Raw genomic sequence first — 21418 nt, forward strand, 5'->3', positions numbered from 1 at the left:
TTGTAAGAGAAGTGAATGCTAGGGTTTTGGCAAGAGGTGTAGAGTTAAAAGATAAAGAATCAAGCATAAAGTGGGAGTTGTCACAGTTGCTCTTTGCTGATGACACTGTGCTTTTGGGAGATTCTGAAGAGAAGTTGCAGAGGTTGGGGGATGAATTTGGTAGGGTATGTAAAAGAAGAAAATTAAAAGTGAATATAGGAAAGAGTAAGGTTATGAGGATAACAAAAAGATTAGATGACAAAAGACTGGATATCAGATTGGAGGGAGAGAGTATGGAGGAGGTGAATGTATTAAGATATTTAGGAGTGGATGTGTCAGCAGATGGGTCTATGAAGGATGAGGTGAATCACAGAATTGATGAGGGGAAAAGGGTGAGTGGTGCACTTAGGAGTCTGTGGAGACAAAAAAACTTTGTCTGTGGAAGCAAAAAGGGGAATGTATGAGAGTATAGTTGTACCAACACTCTTGTATGGGTGTGAAGCATGGGTGATGAATGTTGCAATGAGGAGAAGGCTGGAAGCAGTGGATATGTCATGTCTGAGGACAATGTGTGGTGTGAATATAATGTAGAGAATCCGTAGTTCAGAAATTAGGAGAAGGTGTGGGATTACCAAAACTATTATCCAGAGGGCTGAGGAGGGGTTGTTGAGGTGGTTCGCACATGTAGAGAGAATGGAACAAAACAGAATGGCTTCGAGAGTGTATAAATCTGTAGTGGAGGGAAGGCGGGGTAGGGGTCGGCCTAGGAAGGGTTGGAGGGAGGAGGTAAAGGAGGTTTTGTGTGCGAGGGGCTTGGACTTCCAGCAAGTGTGCATGAGCATATTTGATTGGAGTGAATGGAGACAAATGGTTTTTAATACTTGACATGGTGTTGGAGTGTGAGCAAAGTAACATTTATGAAGGGATTCAGGGAAACCGGCAGGCCGAACCTGAGTCCTAGAGATGGGAAGTACAGTGTCTACACTCTGAAGGAGGGGTGTTAATGTTGCAGTATTGTAACTGTAGTGTAAAGCACCCCTCTGGCAAGACAGTGATGGAGTGAATGATGATGAAAGTTTTTCTTTTTCGGGCCACCCTGCCTTTGTGGGAATCAGCCGATGTGTTAATAAATAAAAATAAATAACACCAGTGGTGAAGTGAAAAGCAGATCAAATATATTATGTGATAATTTTTTTACCTAGTGAAAAATTTAGTCCCTTACCTGAAACCACAGTATTATAGTCATTAGTATGGTAATACGGTACAATGTATTTCTTACACTATATGTATAATGTTGAAGGATAAGCTATGGCAGGAAAAGAGGGAGTATAAATGTATTAATTCAAGGATTATGTGGAGTAAAATAAAGGTTGGATGTGAAAAGTGGGTTATAGTAAGCGTATATGCACCTGGAGAAGAGAGAAGTGTAGAGGAGAGAGAGAGATTCTGGGAAATGTTGAGTGAATGTGTGGGGAGTTTTGAACCAAGTGTGAGGGTACTTCTGGTTGGGGATTTCAGTGCTGAAGTGGGTAAAAATGTGGAGGGAGTAGTAGGTAAATTTGGGGTGCCAGGAGTAAATGAAAATGGGGAGCCTTTAATTGAGCTATGTGTAGAAAGAGGTTTGGTAATAAGTAATACATATTTTATGAAAAAGAGGATAAATAAATATACGAGGTATGATATAGCACGTAATGAAAGTAGTATGTTAGATTATGTATTGGTGGATAAAAGGTTGATGGGTAGGCTCCAGGATGTACATGTTTATAGAGGAGCAACTGATACATCGGATCATTATTTAGTTGTAGCTACAGTTAGAGTAAGAGGTAGATGGGACAAGAGGAAAATGGCAACAAGAAGTAAGAGAGAGGTGAAAATGTATAAACTAAGGGAGGAGGGAGTTCGGGTGAGATATAAGCAACTATTGGCAGAGAGGTGGGCTAGTTGAAGTATAAGTAGTGGGGGTGTTGAAGAGGATTGGAATAGTTTTAAAAATGCAGTATTAGAATGTGGGGCAAAAGTTTGTGGCTATAGGAGGGTGGGTGCAGGAGGACAGAGGAGTGATTAGTGGAATGATGAAGTAAAGGGTGTGATAAAAGAGAAAAAGGTAGCTTATGAGAGGTTTTTACAAAGCAGAAGTGTTATAAGAAGAGCAGAGTATATGGAGAGTAAAAAAAAAGGTGAAGAAAGTGGTGAGAGAGTGCAAAAGGAGAGCAGATGATAGAGTGGGAGAGGCACTGTCAAGAAATTTTAATGAAATGAAAAAATTTTGGAGTGAGTTAAACAAGTTAAGAAAGCCTAGGGAACGAATGGATTTGTCAGTTAAAAACAGAGTAGGGGAGTTAGTAGATGGGGAGATGGAGGTATTGGTATTGGGTAGATGGCGGGAATACTTTGAGGAACTTTTAAATGTCGATGAAGAAAGGGAGATGGTAATTTCATGCATTGGCCAGGGAGGTATACCATCTTTTAAGAGTGAAGAATAGCAGGACGTGAGTGTGGGGGAGGTACATGAGGCATTACGTAGAATGAAAGGGGTAAAGCAGCTGGAACTGACGGGATCATGACAGAAATGTTAAAAGCAGGGGGGATATAGTGTTAGAGTGGTTGGTATTTTTGTTTAATAAATGTATGAAAGAGTCGAACGTACCTAGGGATTGGCAGAGAGCATGTATACTTCCTTTATATAAAGGGGAGGGGGACAAAAGATATTGTAAAAATTATAGAGGAATCAATTTACTGAGTATACTAGGAAAAGTGTACAGTAGGATTATTATTGAAAGAATTAGAGGTAAGACAGAATGTAGGATTGCGGATGAGCAAGGTGGTTTTAGAGTGGGTAGGGGATGTGTAGATCAAGTGTTTGCATTGAAGTATATATGTGAACAGTATTTAGATAAAGGTAGGGAAGTTTTCATTGCATTTATGGATTTAGAAAAGGCATATGATAGAGTGGATAGGGGAGCAATGTGGCAGATGTTGCAAGTACGTATATGGAATGCTAGGTAGTAAGTTACTAAATGCTGTAAAGAGTTTTATGAGGATAGTGAGGCTCAGGTTAGGGTGTGTAGAAGAGAGGGAGACTACTTCCCGGTAAAAGTAGGTCTTAGGGATGTGTAATGTCACCAGGGTTGTTTAATATATTTATAGATGGGGTTGTAAAAGAAGTAAATGCTAGGGTGTTTGGGAGAGGGGTGGGATTAAATTATGGGGAATCAAATACAAAATGGGAATTGATAGTTACTTTTTGCTGATGATACTTTGCTTTTGGGAGATTCTAAAGAAAAATTGCAAAGGTTAGTGGACGAGTTTGGGAGAGTGTGTAAAGGTAGAAAGTTGAAAGTGAACATAGAAAAGAGTAAGGTGATGATGGTATCAAATGATTTAGATAAAGAAAAATTGGATATCAAATTGGAGAAGAGAAGTATGGAAGAAGTGAATGTTTTCAGATATTTGGGAGTTGACGTGTCAGTGGATGGATTTATGAAGGATGAGATTAATCATAGAATTCATGAAGGAAAAAAGGACAAGTGGTGCGTTGAGGTATATATAGAGACAAAATACGTTGTCTATGGAGGCAAAGAAGGGAATGTATGAAAGTATAGTGGTACCAACACTTTTATATGGGTGTGAAGCTTGGGTTGTAAAAGCTGCAGCGAGGAGATGGTTGGAGGCAGTGGAGATGTCCTGTCTAAGGGCAATGTGTTGTGTAAATATTATGCAGAAAATTCGGAGTGTGGAAATTAGGAGAATGTGTGGAGTTAATAAAAGTATTATTCAGAGGGCCGAATAGGGGTTGTTGAGGTGGTTTGATCATTTAGAGAGAATGGATCAAAATAGTATAGTATATAAATCTGTAGGGGAAGGAAGGCGGGGTAGGGGTCTTCCTCGAAAAGGTTGGAGGGAGGGGGTAAAGGAGGTTTTTTTGGGTGAGGGGCTTGGACTTTCAGCAAGCGTGCATGAGCGTGTTAGATAGGAGTGAATGAAAACGAATGGAATTTGGGACCTGACGAGCTGTTGAAGTGTGAGCAGGGTAATATTTAGTGAAGGGATTCGGGGAAACCGGTTATTTTTATATAGGTGGACTTGAGTCCTGGAAATGGGAAGTACAATGCCTGCACTTTAACCCTTTCAGGGTCCAAGGCCAAAATCTGAAGTGGTGCTCCAGTGTCCAAGAAACTTTGAAAAAAAAAAAAAAAAAATTTTCTTACAGAATTAAAGAGCATATTTTTGTGAAGGTAATAAGACAAAAAAAAAATCTGATCAGTACTTACCGAGATACAGTGCCAAGAAGTTTGTCAAAAATGATGTGGTGGGGGCAACATCGACGAATTCCACATACGCGCATTACATTATTTTGTGGTTTTAGTTGTGTTTTCTTTTCTTTTCCAATTTTTTTCTATTCCTACTAACATTTGGGGCCTGAGAGACCAATACTGTATATAATGTATATATATAAACTCACTGTATTGAACACAATAACCGCACTAAAGTTATTATCATATTATTGTTTACCACTGTTGTTTATTACAATAAGCATGCACAAATATTGTATAATACTAATGTTCTATCATATATTTACATATTTACAATCACTGGACATGGTTTTAGAACTGCTGGAGCTTGTGGAACTCCTTGAAACAAGGCACCATGCACAGAGGCACCTTACATTCCTCACACATAAACAGAGTGTCTTTGCGTCTTTGTTGCCATCATTTTGTTTGTGCACAGACAATGCATCTCTTCTGAGCAAATTTCTTCTGAGTTGAAGGAAGCTGTATTATGAAATGATCACCTTCTCTCCTCAAACGCTTGGGTATATCCTGAGGAATTCGAGGACCATGTTGTATAGCAGGTGTTGTTACCTGGTACTTCATTATGAGTTGTCTGACAACAGACAAACAAAATTCACCATACGGTGGTCTGTTACCAGTCTTTATTTGGTACATATTATATGCATTGAGCATTGAAATGTCCATGAGATGGAAGAAAAGTTTCATGTACCACTTGTAACTCTTACGAACACAGTCAACAAAACCAATCTGCATGTCACACTTGTCAACCAAGCGCATGTTTTGTGTATAATCAATCACTGACACTGGTTTTCGAATATGTTCATTAGTCACTCGATCAACTTTGCCACTGTCTTGCATTTCATTACGGTGAATGGTTGTCAACAATGTGACATCTCGTTTGTCATGCCACCGTAATGCCATGATGTCATTGGCAGTAAACACCTGCACGTCATCACCACGAGCACCTGCGTTGAGCCTGGGCATATGTTTACGATTAAAATGCACTGTGCCACACACATCTGTCTTGTTCACTCGTATGAAATCACTGAGTAATGGGCTTGTGTACCAGTTATCGGTATATAATGTATGCCCCTTACCAAGATAAGGTGCCATCATGTTTCTCACTACGTCACCTGAGATACCCAATAACATCTTGGTATCTTTCAATGTTTTACTACCCGTGTATACAACAATATCCAACACCAGGCCACTGTCACAATCACAGAGTACAAACAGTTTTATACCAAAGCGTTTCCTCTTGCTCGGTATATACTGCTTAAATGACAGTCTACCTTTGAACAAAATCAAAGACTCATCAATTACAAGATTCTTGAATGGATAAAAGTATATCCTGAACTTTTGTTTGAGATACATGAAAACATTTCTAATCTTGTATAACCTGTCACTTCTGTCAGGCCTGGTTTTGTCAGAGAAGTGCAACATATGTAAGAGTAAGATAAACCTGTTCACTGGTATGATTTCATTGAAGACCGGGGTAGAAATTAGCCGATCTGTGGACCAGTATGCTTTTATATTATGCTTATAGACGTGAGGCATAAGCATTATTGTTGCAAAAAGCAAATACATTTCTGCAATAATCGTCTCTTTCCACCTGTGTAGTCTTGACTGTGGTGATAAGATCGTATTTGCCATGGTGTACTCAAAATACTTATTACTTTCCCTGACAATAATTTCCATCAATGGCTGGTCAAAGAATAATTCAAAGAATTCCAGTTCATTGGCCATGGTTCCAAGGGGACAAGTAGGTAGAATTCCACTTTGAGAATCATCAAAGTGGTGAGGCTTGGGAACAAAATTGGGATTTTGCTGCCAATCCCACATACGGTTTGCTGGTGGATATTGGACATCATAGGCTGGTTGTGCGGGTGGTTGTGGTTGTGGTGGGCTGGTGGCTGGCGCTCCGCTTTGTCCTTGAACTGACGAGTCAGCATGGGTCCCAGCGTGGCCTGGTGAGTCACGCATGGCGGTGCCACTACCATCACCACTAACACCATCCACTGATGCCTGTGGTCTATCCATGCCAAGTGTAGCCACATCATCCTCACTATCACTACCTAAAACTGGTGTTGGGCCACGGGATGTACTCCGGGATGTACTCCGTCCCCTGGGCACAGCATAGGGTACACTACCCGAGCGCATGTGGCGGCAAACATACCGACGCTTCACTGGTGAATATGATTCCTCACTATCACTACTCGATTGATCGTCGAGCGCAATAAAATCACAGTCCACGTCACTATCATCATCATTACTGAAGTCAGAGGCCTGGCCACGCAAAAATATTAGTTTTCTCTTGCGATGAGGAACAACCGACCGTGAGTCACGAGTGCCCACACCAGAGGTAGAAGGTTGAGGATCGTCAGGGTTTTCTGCACTATTATCGATATCCTGGTCATTCTTTTCGGTCACTAACTGATCAAAGCCGTAGAATTCGTCTTCATTTCCACTTCCATCAGTGTCAGAACTATCAGATAGGAAGAGGAGAGTCCCAATTTTCCGGGGAGTGAGAGCTGACTTGCGATGAGGCATGGTGAACAAGGGTAACTGAGCCGGCGTTCCCACAATGCTATGCGGGCGCCTAGATTTTTTGTTTATGGCGCACACCCACCACACAGACCCGTTCTCTCACATGTAGGCCTATGAGCGTTTTCGCGCTAAATTTGACGGCGCTAGAATTTTGGCATAGATCTACGGTTTGGACACTCAACGTAAAGCCGTTGATCTACGGGACGGACCCTGAAAGGGTTAAAGGAGGGGTTTGGGATATTGGCAGTTTGGAGAGATATGTTGTGTATCTTTATACGTATATGCTTCTAAACTGTTATATTCTGAGCACCTCTGCAAAAACAGTGATTATGTGTGAGTGAGGTGAAAATGTTGAATGATGATGAAAGTATTTTCTTTCCTTTTGGGTCACCCTGCTTTGGTGGGAGACGGCCGACTTGTTAAAAAAAAAATATATAGTATATAAATTCTTGAAATCGGTCAAATGTAATTATTTAACTGATCTGTATCATTTAATGTAATTATTTGGATTTTTTCTTGTAGTTGGAGTGCGTGTTATTCATCGAGTTCTGCAGGGACTCACTATATGTCTATCAAAGTCATTCACTCTGACCACTCTTGAACTAAACAATGTCAGACTGAATGGGAAATCTCTAAATATATTTTGTCAGGTAAGGAACTTTATATTTTATAGGTATATCCACTTACTAAATTGCTTAAATTAAAAAAAATATTTAGTTTTCACAACAAATACAGGTCATGCATGTGTGGTAGTCACATTTTCTTTTCCAAAGCACAGATTAAGAGTAATGTAAAATTACTTACAAACCTGCATTGTGACCATTTTCTCAGTAGTTGTCATTTATTAGTTCCAGTACAAACACTGACAGTAGGAACCTAATGTATCAAATCTTTCACTCCATTTTAAATATAATGTTTAATATTGAAATGTTTTTGTTTCATATTCTTAAATCATATTGAAGTGTTTTTGTTTCGTATTCTTAAATCTGTAACTCTTCTTTTAACACTGTATAGTATATCTGGCACTCATTATTTTGCACTGTTCATCTCACACACACACACCATTCTAGTAATTACCCATTTGTAGCTACAAGAGCAGAGCTGTGCTCATAGTCCCAGTCTTCATTACTGTTTTTGTTATGTAGAGTTTATGTTTATAATGGTTGTAGCACTCCAGTTGCTCAACTTATCCAAATCATCTTTTTATTACTTTGCACAAGATTTTTGTATCATAACTCACAAAATCATAATAACATAATTGCAAACAAACCACAGAATGGCAAGTGAGTTCTTGGGTTCAAACCCTAATCATTCCATGAATTCTGTATCATCTGCAAATTCATATAGTGTTCTCTTTCCTATGGAAACTTTTTTATATGAATTAAAAACATTGTAGGGGGAAATACTGATCCTTGTGGCACCCATCTGGTAACACTTTCCTAAGACATTTTTCCTTGTATCACTGTTTGCATTTTTCTCACAAATAGAAAGTCTGTCATCCATTTTAATAGTTTGCCTTTTTTTTTTTTTAACATGTCGGCTGTCTCCCGCCTTTTATTCCTAGATAAATAAAATCTGCTTATCCATTTTTTCTTGAACAGTTTCAGTGACTCATAATAGCTTAATAAATATAATATACAGTGGACCCCCGCATAGCGACCTTAATCCGTGCAAGAGGGCTGGCTGTTATGCGAAATGTTCGGTATGCGAATGAATTTTCCCCATAAGAAATAATGGAAATCAAATTAATCCGTGCAAGACACCCAAAAGTTTGAAAAAAAAAATTTTACCACATGAAATATACATTTTCCTACACACAAAGAGAAGGATACATGCACAATAGTAGAGTAGTACATGCACAATATATATTGTGCATGTACTACTCTACTAAATGAAGAATAAATGACACTTACCTTTATTGAAGATGCAGCAATGACTGATGAGACACTGTGTCCTGGGAGTGCCTTTTCCTCCTGAGTACTGTAGGTCCTGTTTGGTATTTTCTTCCAGAACAGGCCTTATCACACTGTGTATGTCACTACGATTCTTAAATCTCTCAAACCAACCTTTGCTGGCTCTAAATTCACCAATATGAGCACTAGTTCCAGGCATTTTCCCTGTTCACCTGGGTGTTAGTCGACTGGTGTGGGTTGCATCCTGGGAGACAAGATTAAGGACCCCAATGGAAATAAGTTAGACAGTCTTCGATGACACTGACTTTTTTGGGCTATCCTGGGTGGCAAATCCTCTGGGGTTAATTGTTTCTTGGTATTCTCAATAAGCCACACCAACAACGGTGCTACAGCAGCAGCAGCAGCAGCTGACGGTGGTACAGCAGCAACAGACGATGCTACAGCAGCAGCAGACGATGCTACAGCAGCAACTGACGATGTTACAGCAGCAGCAGACGATGTTACCGCAGCAGCAGCAGCTGACGGTGGTACAGCAGCAACAGACGATGCTACAGCAGCAGCAGACGATGCTACAGCAGCAACTGACGATGTTACAGCAGCAGCAGACGATGCTACCGCAGCAGCAGCAGCAGACGATGCTACAGCAGCAGCAGCAGCTGACAGTGGTACAGCAGCAACAGACGATGCTACAGCAGCAACAGATGATGCTACAGCAGCAGCAGACGATGCTACAGCAGCAACTGACGGTACTACAGCAGCAGGAGCAGCTGACGGTGGTACAGCAGCAGCAGCTGACAGTGCAGCAGCAGCTGAGTGCAGCAGCAGCTGACAGTGCAGCAGCAGCTGACGGTGATACAGCAGCAGCAGCAGCTGTACCACCAATAGTAGCAATGGTTGATTGGGGTTTATTATACAACCTGGCCAGCTCGGAGACACGCACTCCACTTTCATACTTATCAATGATCTTTTTCTTCATCTCCATAGTAATTCTCACCCTTATTGCTGTAGGGTTGGCACTAGAAGCTTTCTTGGGGCCCATGGTCACTTATTTTCCAGAAAAAAATCACCAAAAACACTGTAATAATACGAAATGTTCCGATTGTATGCTTGGATGTTACCGCGGAGGCTGGCTGGTAAACAATGCCACCGGCGGAACATGTGAGCGTGGCTCAGGCCGCACATTGGACGCGTCTCGGACGAAGGGCGCTGAGCGGGTTTTTGGGCGGTATGCGAGGCAAAATTTTAGCGATCAAAGCGTCCGGTATGCGGATTGTCCGTTATGCAAGGCGTCCGGTATGCGGGGGTCCACTGTACAGTGGACCCCTACTGTTCGGCAGCCGCGACTCATGAAATCTGACTTTCGGCATCTTTTTTGCCAAAATTTAGCTTCGCAGTTCGTGATTAGCCTCTTGATTCGTCAACCGTCCTGTACAGGTCCTCCGTCAGTGCGCACACAAAGCCAGTCTCCTGCACCATTCACACTCAGTGTGCCATTGTTTATCAGAGAGTGACCATCACCCCACGGGCTCATATGATACATTTCATAATAATCCATTGTTTTTTGTGCTTGCAACTGCTAAATAAGCCACCATGGGCCCCAAGAAAGCTCCCAGTGCCAGCCTTATGGTAAAGAAGGAAAGAAACATAATAGAATTCAAGAAAAAACTCGTAGCAAAGTACCAAAGTAGAGGAGGAAGAGAGAGGGGAGAATGTGCCTTCTGCAGTGATTCAGTGATATGTATGATACTAAAGCAGCAGGTATCGATAAAGGCTATAGTGCCAGCCAGTGATAAAGTGTAGAATTAACAGTGTAGCAAGTAAGTTAAGCAGTTAAGCGATAGAAAAATGACATGAAAGTAACTCTACAATGTTGTTGGAGGTGTATAGGGCCAATGAACATATGCCAGCCTGCTATCATCCACCAACCTAAACCTCTGCCAGTATCTCCTCCATCAAACTAGCTAAACTAACATCTCCGAGGTAGTGCAAATATTTCTTATAAATTAAAATGTAAATATTTCCTATTTATAAATTACGTACATTGTTTAAGTGTGAATAGTGGTGGTGAGTTCTGATGCTGCCTCCACCACCACCACCACTATGTACGGCTTCTCTCAGTGGCCCTTATAAACCCAACAACAACACTTTCACCACTTATTCCTCACATACATTATGACATATTTTATTCATTCTAGAGTATATATCATGTTTCTATGTTATTAATATTGTTTATTATATCATATTAGATGAATTGTGATAGATAAATAAGCCATGGAGATAATACAGTGGACCCCCGCATAACGATCACCTCCGAATGCGACCAATTATGTAAGTGTATTTATGTAAGTGCGTTTGTACGTGTATGTTTGGGGGTCTGAAATGGACTAATCTACTTCACAATATTCCTTATGGGAACAAATTCGGTCAGTACTGGCACCTGAACATACTTCTGGAGTGAAAAAATATCGTTAACTGGGGGTCCACTGTATTAGCATCACATTGAAGCATAATAAACTCGTCCCCCTCTCGCCTCCTACCTGTCTTCCATATACCAACAAGAATCAATAAAGGTGAGTGTGATGTTAAATGTTCATTTATCCATTTTATTAGTGCTTTATATTTATTTGTCATTGTTTTCTATATGCAAATCTATATTTAATCTTTAAAAAAAATATTTTTTGTTAATACTTTTTGAGTGTCTGAAACAGATTAATTGGATTTCCATTATTTCTTATGGGGAAAATGGATTCGCCAATTGTTAATCTCACCATTCGGCAGGCTCTCTGGAACAGATTAATCATGAAACTCGGGGGTCTACTGTACAAGTATGTAAATTTCCAAACTAAAAGCTGAATTGTTAACTAGTCAGTAGGCTATTCCTCTCTAAGCATTTGATTTACTTTTCTGTAATGACTTTTTTTCAATATTTTTATGACATATCAACGAAACTGACCTGTAATTTAAAATTTTTTCCTATCCTCTTTCTTAACCCTTTGACTGTCGAAGGGCCAAATCCTGAAGTTGCTTCTGGTGTCGCAAAATATTCGAAAAAAAAAAAAATTATTTTTTCTTATGAAATGATAGAGAATCTTTTCCCGATTGTAAAGACACCAAAAAAACGAAATTTGATGGAAAACTGACGGAATTACGCTCTCGCGAAGTTAGCGACTTCGGCGATATTTAAAAATCGGCAATTTCGCCCACTTTGAGCCCTATTTTCGGCTAATTCCCTTATTCCAGTCAACCAAACTCATAACTATTTCTTCAGAACTCTATTTTTTCTATCGATTGAGTACAAGAAACTGCCCATTTACCGATTTCAACTACCGAATAACATGGTCAGAAATTTGCAATTTGGCCAATTTCACGAAAATTAAAAAAATATGACAATTTCAAAATAAGGTCCAGAATGAACAATGCAGACATTCCTGGCTCTAAAATAACATTTTCTTTGTTCATCAGTCATGTCTCCAGGTCCCTGTGATATTACTCTTGCTTTTTATTTTGAAATTTTATTCAAACAAAAAATAGAAGATTTACTGTTATGCAGACTACTGCAATACTGTAATAATTGTAAAAATTACATCAACCCATTCATGACTGCGTATTAGAATGGCTATTTGGACATTTATTGGACAATGACATCATTTGTTCACTTTTGAACATCGGCAAAAATCAAACATTTCCTGTACTTTGTGCTCCATTTCCAGGTTCTTTTTATAGTAAAATTAATCAAAATCACCTCCATTTCTATAATATAGTTTCCATTCTATCAAATGAGACCAAGAAAACGAGAATACAACCACAAATACTATACGAAAATAGACCACAAAGTCGGCAGTTTAATTAAAAAAAACGGTCGGAGTTTTTTTTTTCTCATTATGCACTGCGTGCTCCAGGATTTTTTTTATGTGGTGTACACTGACCACACAGACCCATTCTCTCACATGTGGGTGTACTAGCTTTCTCCTGCCTGATTTGAAGCCGCTAGAATTTATGAGTATATATACGTCAAACACGGTACCTCGCAAACGTATATATACGGCCGCGACAGTCAAAGGGTTAAATATTAGCTTAGTGTGTGCCATCTTCCATTCGTCTGTCAGTTTACTCTTTTGTAGTGAAAACCTAAAAAATTACAAAGTGAATAGCTCAGTTCTTTTAAAACCCATGTAGCTGTCTCTTCTGGTCTCATTGCATTTTTTTTTGTCAACATCCAGTAATAATTTCTTTACTACCTCTTGATTCATCTCAATATCCTCTAATTGAATTTTGATTTTAAATATACTGCACATAAACTGTTTTGTTTTGAAACACGCTGAAACTTTCTATTTAATACCTTGCACATTTCCTCCTTCAATAAAGTGATTTTGTTGTAGTCTTTAATTCCTTTGTATTTTGGCTTTAACATTTAATTTACCTTTTTACAAATTTAAATAAAAGATATGGTTTCATCTTGGTTTTTCTCTTATTTTCCTGTCAGATCTTTTCATCCTCCCTTCTTACATTTGTGTTTTCATTTCTTTAATAAGATGCTGGGTTGGCCCACTTCCTATATGCATTCAAAGTTTTTTCCTTATTTTTCATGGCTCTCCAGCACCTTCCATTAAACCAGGGGTCTCCAAACTTTTCACTACGAGGGCCATATCGTATATTTTACACATTTTCGCAGGCCAAAGACAAAATCAGTCTTATAAATAAATATATTGGATCCTTTTTGTAATCACTGTGATATGATTCAGAACAAAAGAGAAATGTGACAATTACGAAGAAACAATACCATGCTTACACTGAGAAATGATGTATAATGAGTAAAAATGTCAAACAAAAGCCAGTGCTCTGACAGTATAATCAATTACTGAACTGCCAATGAGAAAAGTTGGCACAAGATTAATTTTTTAATTTCAAAATATTACTGAACTGAGGTTTTAAAGTTGAGGAGTCAATTAATTATTGTACAAAGAAGTACTTTACAACCCATTTCTCATTAAACAGGCAGCACTTACTCTGCACTGTTCTTTTCCTTTTTCCTTCCATAACTGAAGGTTATATCTGAACAATGAAAAAATTAGACCCAAAATTTGAGCTAATTTTGACATATAAATTGTTACAAGCAACAGTTCCTTAACTTTAAGTGACTGAAAATGAGGGTTTATTAATTTTACTATTTATAAATATTTCAATTTGCTGAGAGCTGCATAAAATCTTGTGGAGGGCCACAGTTTGGGGACCCCTATATTAAACCATTCTTTAATACAGTGGAACCCCGAGTTTCGTCCGCCCTGAGTATCATTCACTTCGAGTTTAGAACCGTTTTTTCGGCTAAATTTTGTCCCGAGTTTCGCACTGTGCCCCGTGTTTTGTCCTGCATGCTAGACCTGTCCGCCCGCCCTTGCCTGTGCGCCTCCCCACGCAGGCATCGTGAGTCAGTCTGGCTGCTTGTTTATCTTTGAGTGAACATTACCCTGTGCGCTCATCCAAACATTTCACAATTAATTCATTGAGTTTGGTGCTTGTTTATTGAGTATGACTGTGAGCCACTGAATAGCTGCAAGAGTTTCATCTGGAACAGCATCAGACCACAGTTGAGGAACTTGCTTCAGAGGAGGAAGAAGAGGAAGAGGGAGTGGAGGAGGTGCCTTCTTCAGTGATTAGGGACGTGTGGAGTGTGGAATAGGTTGCAAAGTTTTGTGGAAAAATACCACCCTGAGCAAGCTGAAACAAGCCATCTCTGCAACAAGTTCAGTGACAGAACCATGTCCCATTTTAAGGAAATGTTAAAGAGGTGCCAGAAACAGAGGACTCTGGACAGTTATTTTGCACGACAGGGGTCCAGTGACTCTCAGGCTGGTCCTAGTGGCATTAAAAGACAAAGAAGGGAAGTAACCCCAGATAAGAAATTGTTACCTAAAGTCTTTATGGAAGGGAATTTCCCTTCCAAACAATAAGTGCTCCCTCACTCCTCCCCATCTTCCAGATGCCAGCAACAGTCTTCAATAAAGGTAAGTAAATATTATTTTAAATGTTTATTTAAATGTTAATTTATCTATTGTATTACTAATTTAAGTACTATGTGTATTTATCTGTATTGTGTGTATGTAAAACTATAGTTATTCTTTAAAAAAAATATTTTTTGTGAATATTTTTGTGGGTCTGGAACGGATTAATTGGAGTTACATTATTTCTTATGGGAAATATTGCTTCGACTTTAGGATGTTTCGACTTTAGTCCTAACTCCTGGAACGGATTAAGGATGAAACTCGGGGTTCCACTGTATTTTTCTTTTGCATCCTTATTTGGAATGAACTGTTTAATTCCAGTTTCATAGAGGTTATAGAACTCTGTATACATTTTTTATATCTCTTTATTGTAATTCTGAAAAATGTATACTTTCTCTAAGTCAGTTTTTCTTTACACTTTATATTAACAGTTTCTTGAACAAATATAAAGACTTAGAACATATGAGACATTAACAGATTTAGTTTTAAGAGCTTACAAAACATAAACCCCCATTTATATTATTTAGTTAGAAGTGTAATTGGCTGGGCTGATTACACTTTTCAGTAACAATTAAGTATAAATGATGTAAACCAAAAGCAATCATGTGTTTAGAATATTGAAAGAACATTTTGATTATATAATGCTAATTACTCTACACTTTTATAATGAAAAAGTTTTCCACTAATTATTATTTACAAGAAAATTACTATAAATGTCGATATTTTTAATATTTTTTCCATAAAGAACAGATAACATTGATTAGGGACAAATGTTATAATAATATGCAATTTCTTTTAGGGGATTATGAAATCACAAAATTTGAAAACTTTGAGTTTGAGAAAATGTAATCTTGGAGATACAGGAGTCCAACAAGTATGCCAAAATATGAAAAATGTACCCAGCATTACACAGCTGTGTTTGATTGACTGCCAGCTTGCAGAAAAGGGGGCATCAGCAGTTGCCTGTTTGATACAGGTATGTTATTATCACACTGGCCACCCTGCCTTGGTGGGAATGAGCCAGTGTGATAATAAAAAAAATGTTATGCCAACAATATTGTTACACCTAGAAAATTTAGTAGAATATATTTTTAAGTTTTGGACTGCACGGTAAGAGATACAGTACTGTACAATACACTAAGTCCCTGATTTGTGATGTTCCACACTTATCGTATTGGCACTTTGGAACATATAAATGCTGACCTGCAATTATGATAATTACAAATGTATAAGCAGAAATTATTTTAAATAAATAGAACACAGCTTACACAGGATTGTTATAGCACAGTTAAGAAACTGAAGCAAAAAATCTAAATGGAATAGGAAAAAGATCAATATTGAATGCACATACATTTTAAAGATTATGTAATGTGCAAAATCTGGGTAGTTGCCCTCCTTAGATTTCCTCAGTCTGCTTGTCAGGCAACAAGCATTGCCTTCTCTAGCCACTGGGTTACTAGTGGTATGTCCACCCACACTCCTAACCTTGCTAAGCCAAAGCAATCATGTCCATTATCTATACACAAATAACGTGCACATAGAAGAGAGGAGCTTACGATGACGTTTCGGTCCGACATGGACCATTTACAAAGTCACACTAACGAAAAGGAGAGAGGGAGGGGTATATATAGCCAGGAAGTAGTAGTAGTAGTAGGGGAGGTAGTAAGAAGGAGGAGGAGCCAGTCAAATACTAAGAAAGAGGAGCACTGCAAGGGAGCTAGGTGCCCACAGAGGGTAAGAGCAAGAACACAGAGGGAGGGAAAATGAATAAATAAATAAAGAAGGAACAAATACACAAGGCAGAAGAAAGACAACCCAAAGGGGAAAAAGGAAAGAGGAAAGGGGAAGAGGGAGAAGAAGAAGAAGGAGGAATCAGGTTAAGTCATGGGTGTTCTGAAGTTTGGAGCATTTTACAGTGTAGTGGGAAAGGAATGCACCTACAGAGATGAAGCCAGGACTAAGATTCATACAAGGAAAGTTGTGTATTAGGGAGGATTCAACCAAATGGTGACTGTTTAAGTTGGAAGTAGGGAAGACAGTTTTAGCAGAAGACCAGTCGATAGGATGGCTGTGATCTCTGATGTGACAGAAAAGAGCATTGTTAGTGTTGGCAAACCGAACACTATTTTTGTGCTCCCTGAGTCTGTCAGAAAGAGATCGGCCAGTTTCTCCAAAGTATTGGAGAGGACAGGAGGAACAAGAAATAGAGCAGACACCAGGATCATCTGTTTAGGGAGGAGAGGTATGAATGAGATTAGTGCGAAGAGTGTTACTCTGGCGGAGAGTAAGTTTGATGTGTAAAGAATGGAAAGAGTTGTTGAGATTAGAAAGACCAGAAAGGTAGGGAAGGCAGAGGACAGAAGCGTTCCCAGGAGTAGAGAGTTCGGGAGAGAAGAAATTACATTTAGCACATGAGAAGGCAGAGTCTATGAAATGGGAAGGGTAGCCAAGATAGTAAAATGAATTATGCAGAGTGGAAATTTCTGATTGAAGGAACTGAGGATCACAAATGCAGAGGGCATGGAGAAAGAGGGAGATAAGAACACTTTTCTTGACAGAGGAAGCATGATAAGAAAAGTAGTGAATGTACATGCCACTGTGTATTGGCTCCTCTCTTCTATGAGCGGGTTATTTGTGTGTCGTTCCAGTCACGGTATTGTGCCTTTTTTGTTATCCATTATCTAGTATTCTTGCCTAACTATTGTTTTCCAAAATTTATATAATCTACAAATGCTTAATTTATACTGTATAAAAAATTGGAACAGACTATTCAGTGCATTAATATAAAAAGTAAACAAAACTTCAGTAGAAGGTTTTTATTGGAATAATCAAGTTTCATTCATTATCATCATAATTACACAATAATTTCACCATCCTTGTATCCTTAACAGTGGTGTGCCTATTCTAGCTGTATTTCTGCAAATATTGATGGGAACATAAAAAGTCCGGGCTGAATGGTACTGCCCTTGATACTGGCCATGTAGTCAGAAACTGTAAGGCTGGAGATGATGTCCTGGTAGTCAGTAAATGGGGGGCTGATAGTGCTGTCCTGGGAGACAGTAATGGGGAAGCTGGAGGTGCTGTCCTGGGAGACAGTAATGGTGAAGCTGGAGGTGCTGTCCTGGGAGACAGTAATGGTGAAGCTGGAGATGCTGTCCTGGGAGACAGTAATGGGGAAGCTGGAGATGCTGTCCTGGGAGACAGTAATGGTGAAGCTGGAGATTTTGTCCAGGTAGTCGGGAACTATATGCAGGAAGGAATACATATGAATGACCGCATAGGGGACAGGAGCCATAGTAGGGAAACAAGTGTAGTCAAAGATAAGATAAAACCAATATTGCAAACTAGAAATACCGCAGGAAATAGCAAACAAGAGGACTCCACTAGCAATAGTGAGGATATATTACCAAAAACAAATGGTGGGAGCTCCATTGTTGGTGCTAGGGAGGATAGAAGTAAGACAGGGAAACATGCACCAACAGGGAATACAGTCACAGAAACCCAAGGCAAACGGAAACCAAGCCTGTGCACATACTATGCACTCGGTATCTGCTGGCATGGGAAATCTGGAAAAACAGATGGGACGTGCAACTATGACCACCCTAGGAAATGCCATGCCCATATGACAACAGGAAAATGCAAACTCCCTTCCTGTAAGCTTTTTCACCCTGAACTGTGTACCTCTTCAGTACAGGAAAGACTGTGCTATAACTTAAATTGCCAGGCATACCATCTAAAGGGGACAAAAAGATACAAAACATCCAGGCCATGGGAAAACCTGGGTAGCCACAGCCACTCAAGAGGGAGAGGTTTTTTAGTGCCAGGAAGGAAAAAAAACTGGCAGGAAATGGCAGAAATCGTACACCAAATCCAGTCATTCCTGGAGTGGAACCACAGTCGATGGCCTCCACTCCAAACCAACAGATACAGATACTAATGCCGGAAAAAAAATCCCCCCCCAGTACCAACAATACCACCAGTCCGATAACATTCTTCTTTGCAAATATACAGGGTCTAAAGCCAGCAACAAACAACAAAATACCTTTCATCCGTGGACTGCTTGCAGAGGCAAAGGCAATGTTCGCGGCTTTCACTGAGACCCACATAAAGGATCACTTAGACAACGAAATATGGATCCCAGGTTACAACCTATACAGATGTGACAGAGTGAACAGGCAAAAGGGGGGGGTTGGCCTGTACATTGCAGAGTCACTTGTTTGCACAGAACTGCTAAATGCCTCAAATGATGTAGTGGAAGTTTTAGCAGTAAAGGTCGAGAACCAAAACCTAGTCATTGTGATAGTCTACAAGCCTCCGGATGCAACATCCCAGCAATTCCAGGAACAGCTGTTAAAAATTGACCACTGTCTGGAAAACCTTCCAGCTCCTGCACCCAACATCTTGCTCCTGGGGGATTTCAACTTAAGGCACCTAAAATGGAGGAATATAGCAAATAATATTGTTGCAGTAATAACACCAGGAGGCAGCTCTGATGAAAACTCACACTCACGCGAGCTTTTAAATCTCTGCACAAAATTCAATTTAAACCAGCAAATAATAGAGCCTACTAGACTGGAGAATACACTAGACCTCATCTTCACTAACAATGATGATCTGATAAGAAATATCACCATATCAAAAACAATATACTCAGATCACAACATAATTGAGGTTCAGTCATGTATGCGCGGAGCCCCAGACCGACATAATGAGATTAGTCACGAGGGAGCATTCACCAAATTCAACTTCAATAACAAAAACATAAAGTGGGACCAAGTAAACCAAGTCCTAACCGATATAAGCTGGGAAGATATACTAAGCAACACAGACCCCAACTTATGCCTAGAACAGATTAACTCGGTAGCACTCGATGTATGCACAAGGCTTATTCCTCTAAGAAAAAGGAGGAGTAGATGTAAAACAGAAAGAGACAGGCGCTCCCTTTACAGGCGACGGAAAAGAATAACAGAGCGGCTAAAAGAGGTCAATATATCTGAAATGCGTAGGGAGACACTGGTCAGAGAAATAGCAAGCATCGAACTTAAGCTAAAAGAATCCTTTAGGAGTCAGGAATCGCGGGAAGAACTAAAAGCCATAAATGAAATCGAAAGAAACCCAAAGTATTTCTTCTCCTATGCCAAATCAAAATCGAGAACAACGTCCAGTATTGGGCCCCTACTTAAACAAGATGGGTCCTACACAGATGACAACAAGGAAATGAGTGAGCTACTCAAGTCCCAATATGACTCAGTTTTTAGCAAGCCGCTAACCAGACTGAGAGTCGAAGATCAAAATGAATTTTTTATGAGAGAGCCACAAAATTTGATTAACACAAGCCTATCCGATGTTATCCTGACGCCAAATGACTTCGAACAGGCGATAAATGACATGCCCATGCACTCTGCCCCAGGGCCAGACTCATGGAACTCTGTGTTCATCAAGAACTGCAAGAAGCCCCTATCACGAGCCTTTTCCATCCTATGGAGAGGGAGCATGGACACGGGGGTCGTCCCACAGTTACTAAAAACAACAGACATAGCCCCACTCCACAAAGGGGGCAGTAAAGCAACAGCAAAGAACTACAGACCAATAGCACTAACATCCCATATCATAAAAATCTTTGAAAGGGACCTAAGAAGCAAGATCACCACGCATCTAGAAACCCATCAGTTACACAACCCAGGGCAACATGGGTTTAGAACAGGTCGCTCCTGTCTGTCTCAACTATTGGACCACTACGACAAGGTCCTAAATGCACTAGAAGACAAAAAGAATGCAGATGTAATATATACAGACTTTGCAAAAGCCTTCGACAAGTGTGACCATGGCGTAATAGCGCACAAAATGCGTGCTAAAGGAATAACAGGAAAAGTCGGTCGATGGATCTATAATTTCCTCACTAACAGAACACAGAGAGTAGTCGTCAACAGAGTAAAGTCCGAGGCAGCTACGGTGAAAAGCTCTGTTCCACAAGGCACAGTACTCGCTCCCATCTTGTTCCTCATCCTTATATCCGACATAGACAAGGATGTCAGCCACAGCACCGTGTCTTCCTTTGCAGATGACACCCGAATCTGCATGACAGTGTCTTCCATTGCAGACACTGCAAAGCTCCAGGCAGACATCAACCAAATCTTTCAGTGGGCTGCAGAAAACAATATGAAGTTCAACGATGAGAAATTTCAATTACTCAGATATGGTAAACATGAGGAAATTAAATCTTCATCAGAGTACAAAACAAATTCTGGCCACAAAATAGAGCGAAACACCAACGTCAAAGACCTGGGAGTGATCATGTCGGAGGATCTCACCTTCAAGGACCATAACATTGTATCAATCGCATCTGCTAGAAAAATGACAGGATGGATAATGAGAACCTTCAAAACTAGGGAGGCCAAGCCCATGATGACACTCTTCAGGTCACTTGTTCTATCTAGGCTGGAATATTGCTGCACACTAACAGCACCTTTCAAGGCAGGTGAAATTGCCGACCTAGAAAATGTACAGAGAACTTTCACGGCGCGCATAACGGAGATAAAACACCTCAATTATTGGGAGCGCTTGAGGTTCCTAAACCTGTATTCCCTGGAACGCAGGAGGGAGAGATACATGATTATATACACCTGGAAAATCCTAGAGGGACTAGTACCGAACTTGCACACGAAAATCACCCACTACGAAAGCAAAA

General features: G+C 39.9%; 1 protein-coding gene across 5 annotated transcripts in view; it reads left to right on the forward strand.

The window, feature by feature from the left end:
• Window positions 1-21418, forward strand: part of LOC128689532 (uncharacterized) — a 129438-nt gene that overhangs the window by 54027 nt on the left and 53993 nt on the right. For 4 of the 5 annotated variants that reach the window (XM_070083726.1, XM_070083721.1, XM_070083715.1 and 1 more), the window contains 2 exons: window positions 7341-7468; window positions 15530-15706. The exons of the other annotated variant lie outside the window; for it this stretch is intronic. In XM_070083726.1, coding sequence (XP_069939827.1) covers window positions 7341-7468; window positions 15530-15706 — 305 coding nt within the window. The remainder of the gene's footprint in view (window positions 1-7340; window positions 7469-15529; window positions 15707-21418) is intronic. 5 annotated transcript variants of the gene reach the window in all.

The sequence above is a fragment of the Cherax quadricarinatus genome, chromosome 1 (assembly GCF_038502225.1).
Source record: "Cherax quadricarinatus isolate ZL_2023a chromosome 1, ASM3850222v1, whole genome shotgun sequence".
Taxonomy (NCBI): domain Eukaryota; kingdom Metazoa; phylum Arthropoda; class Malacostraca; order Decapoda; family Parastacidae; genus Cherax; species Cherax quadricarinatus.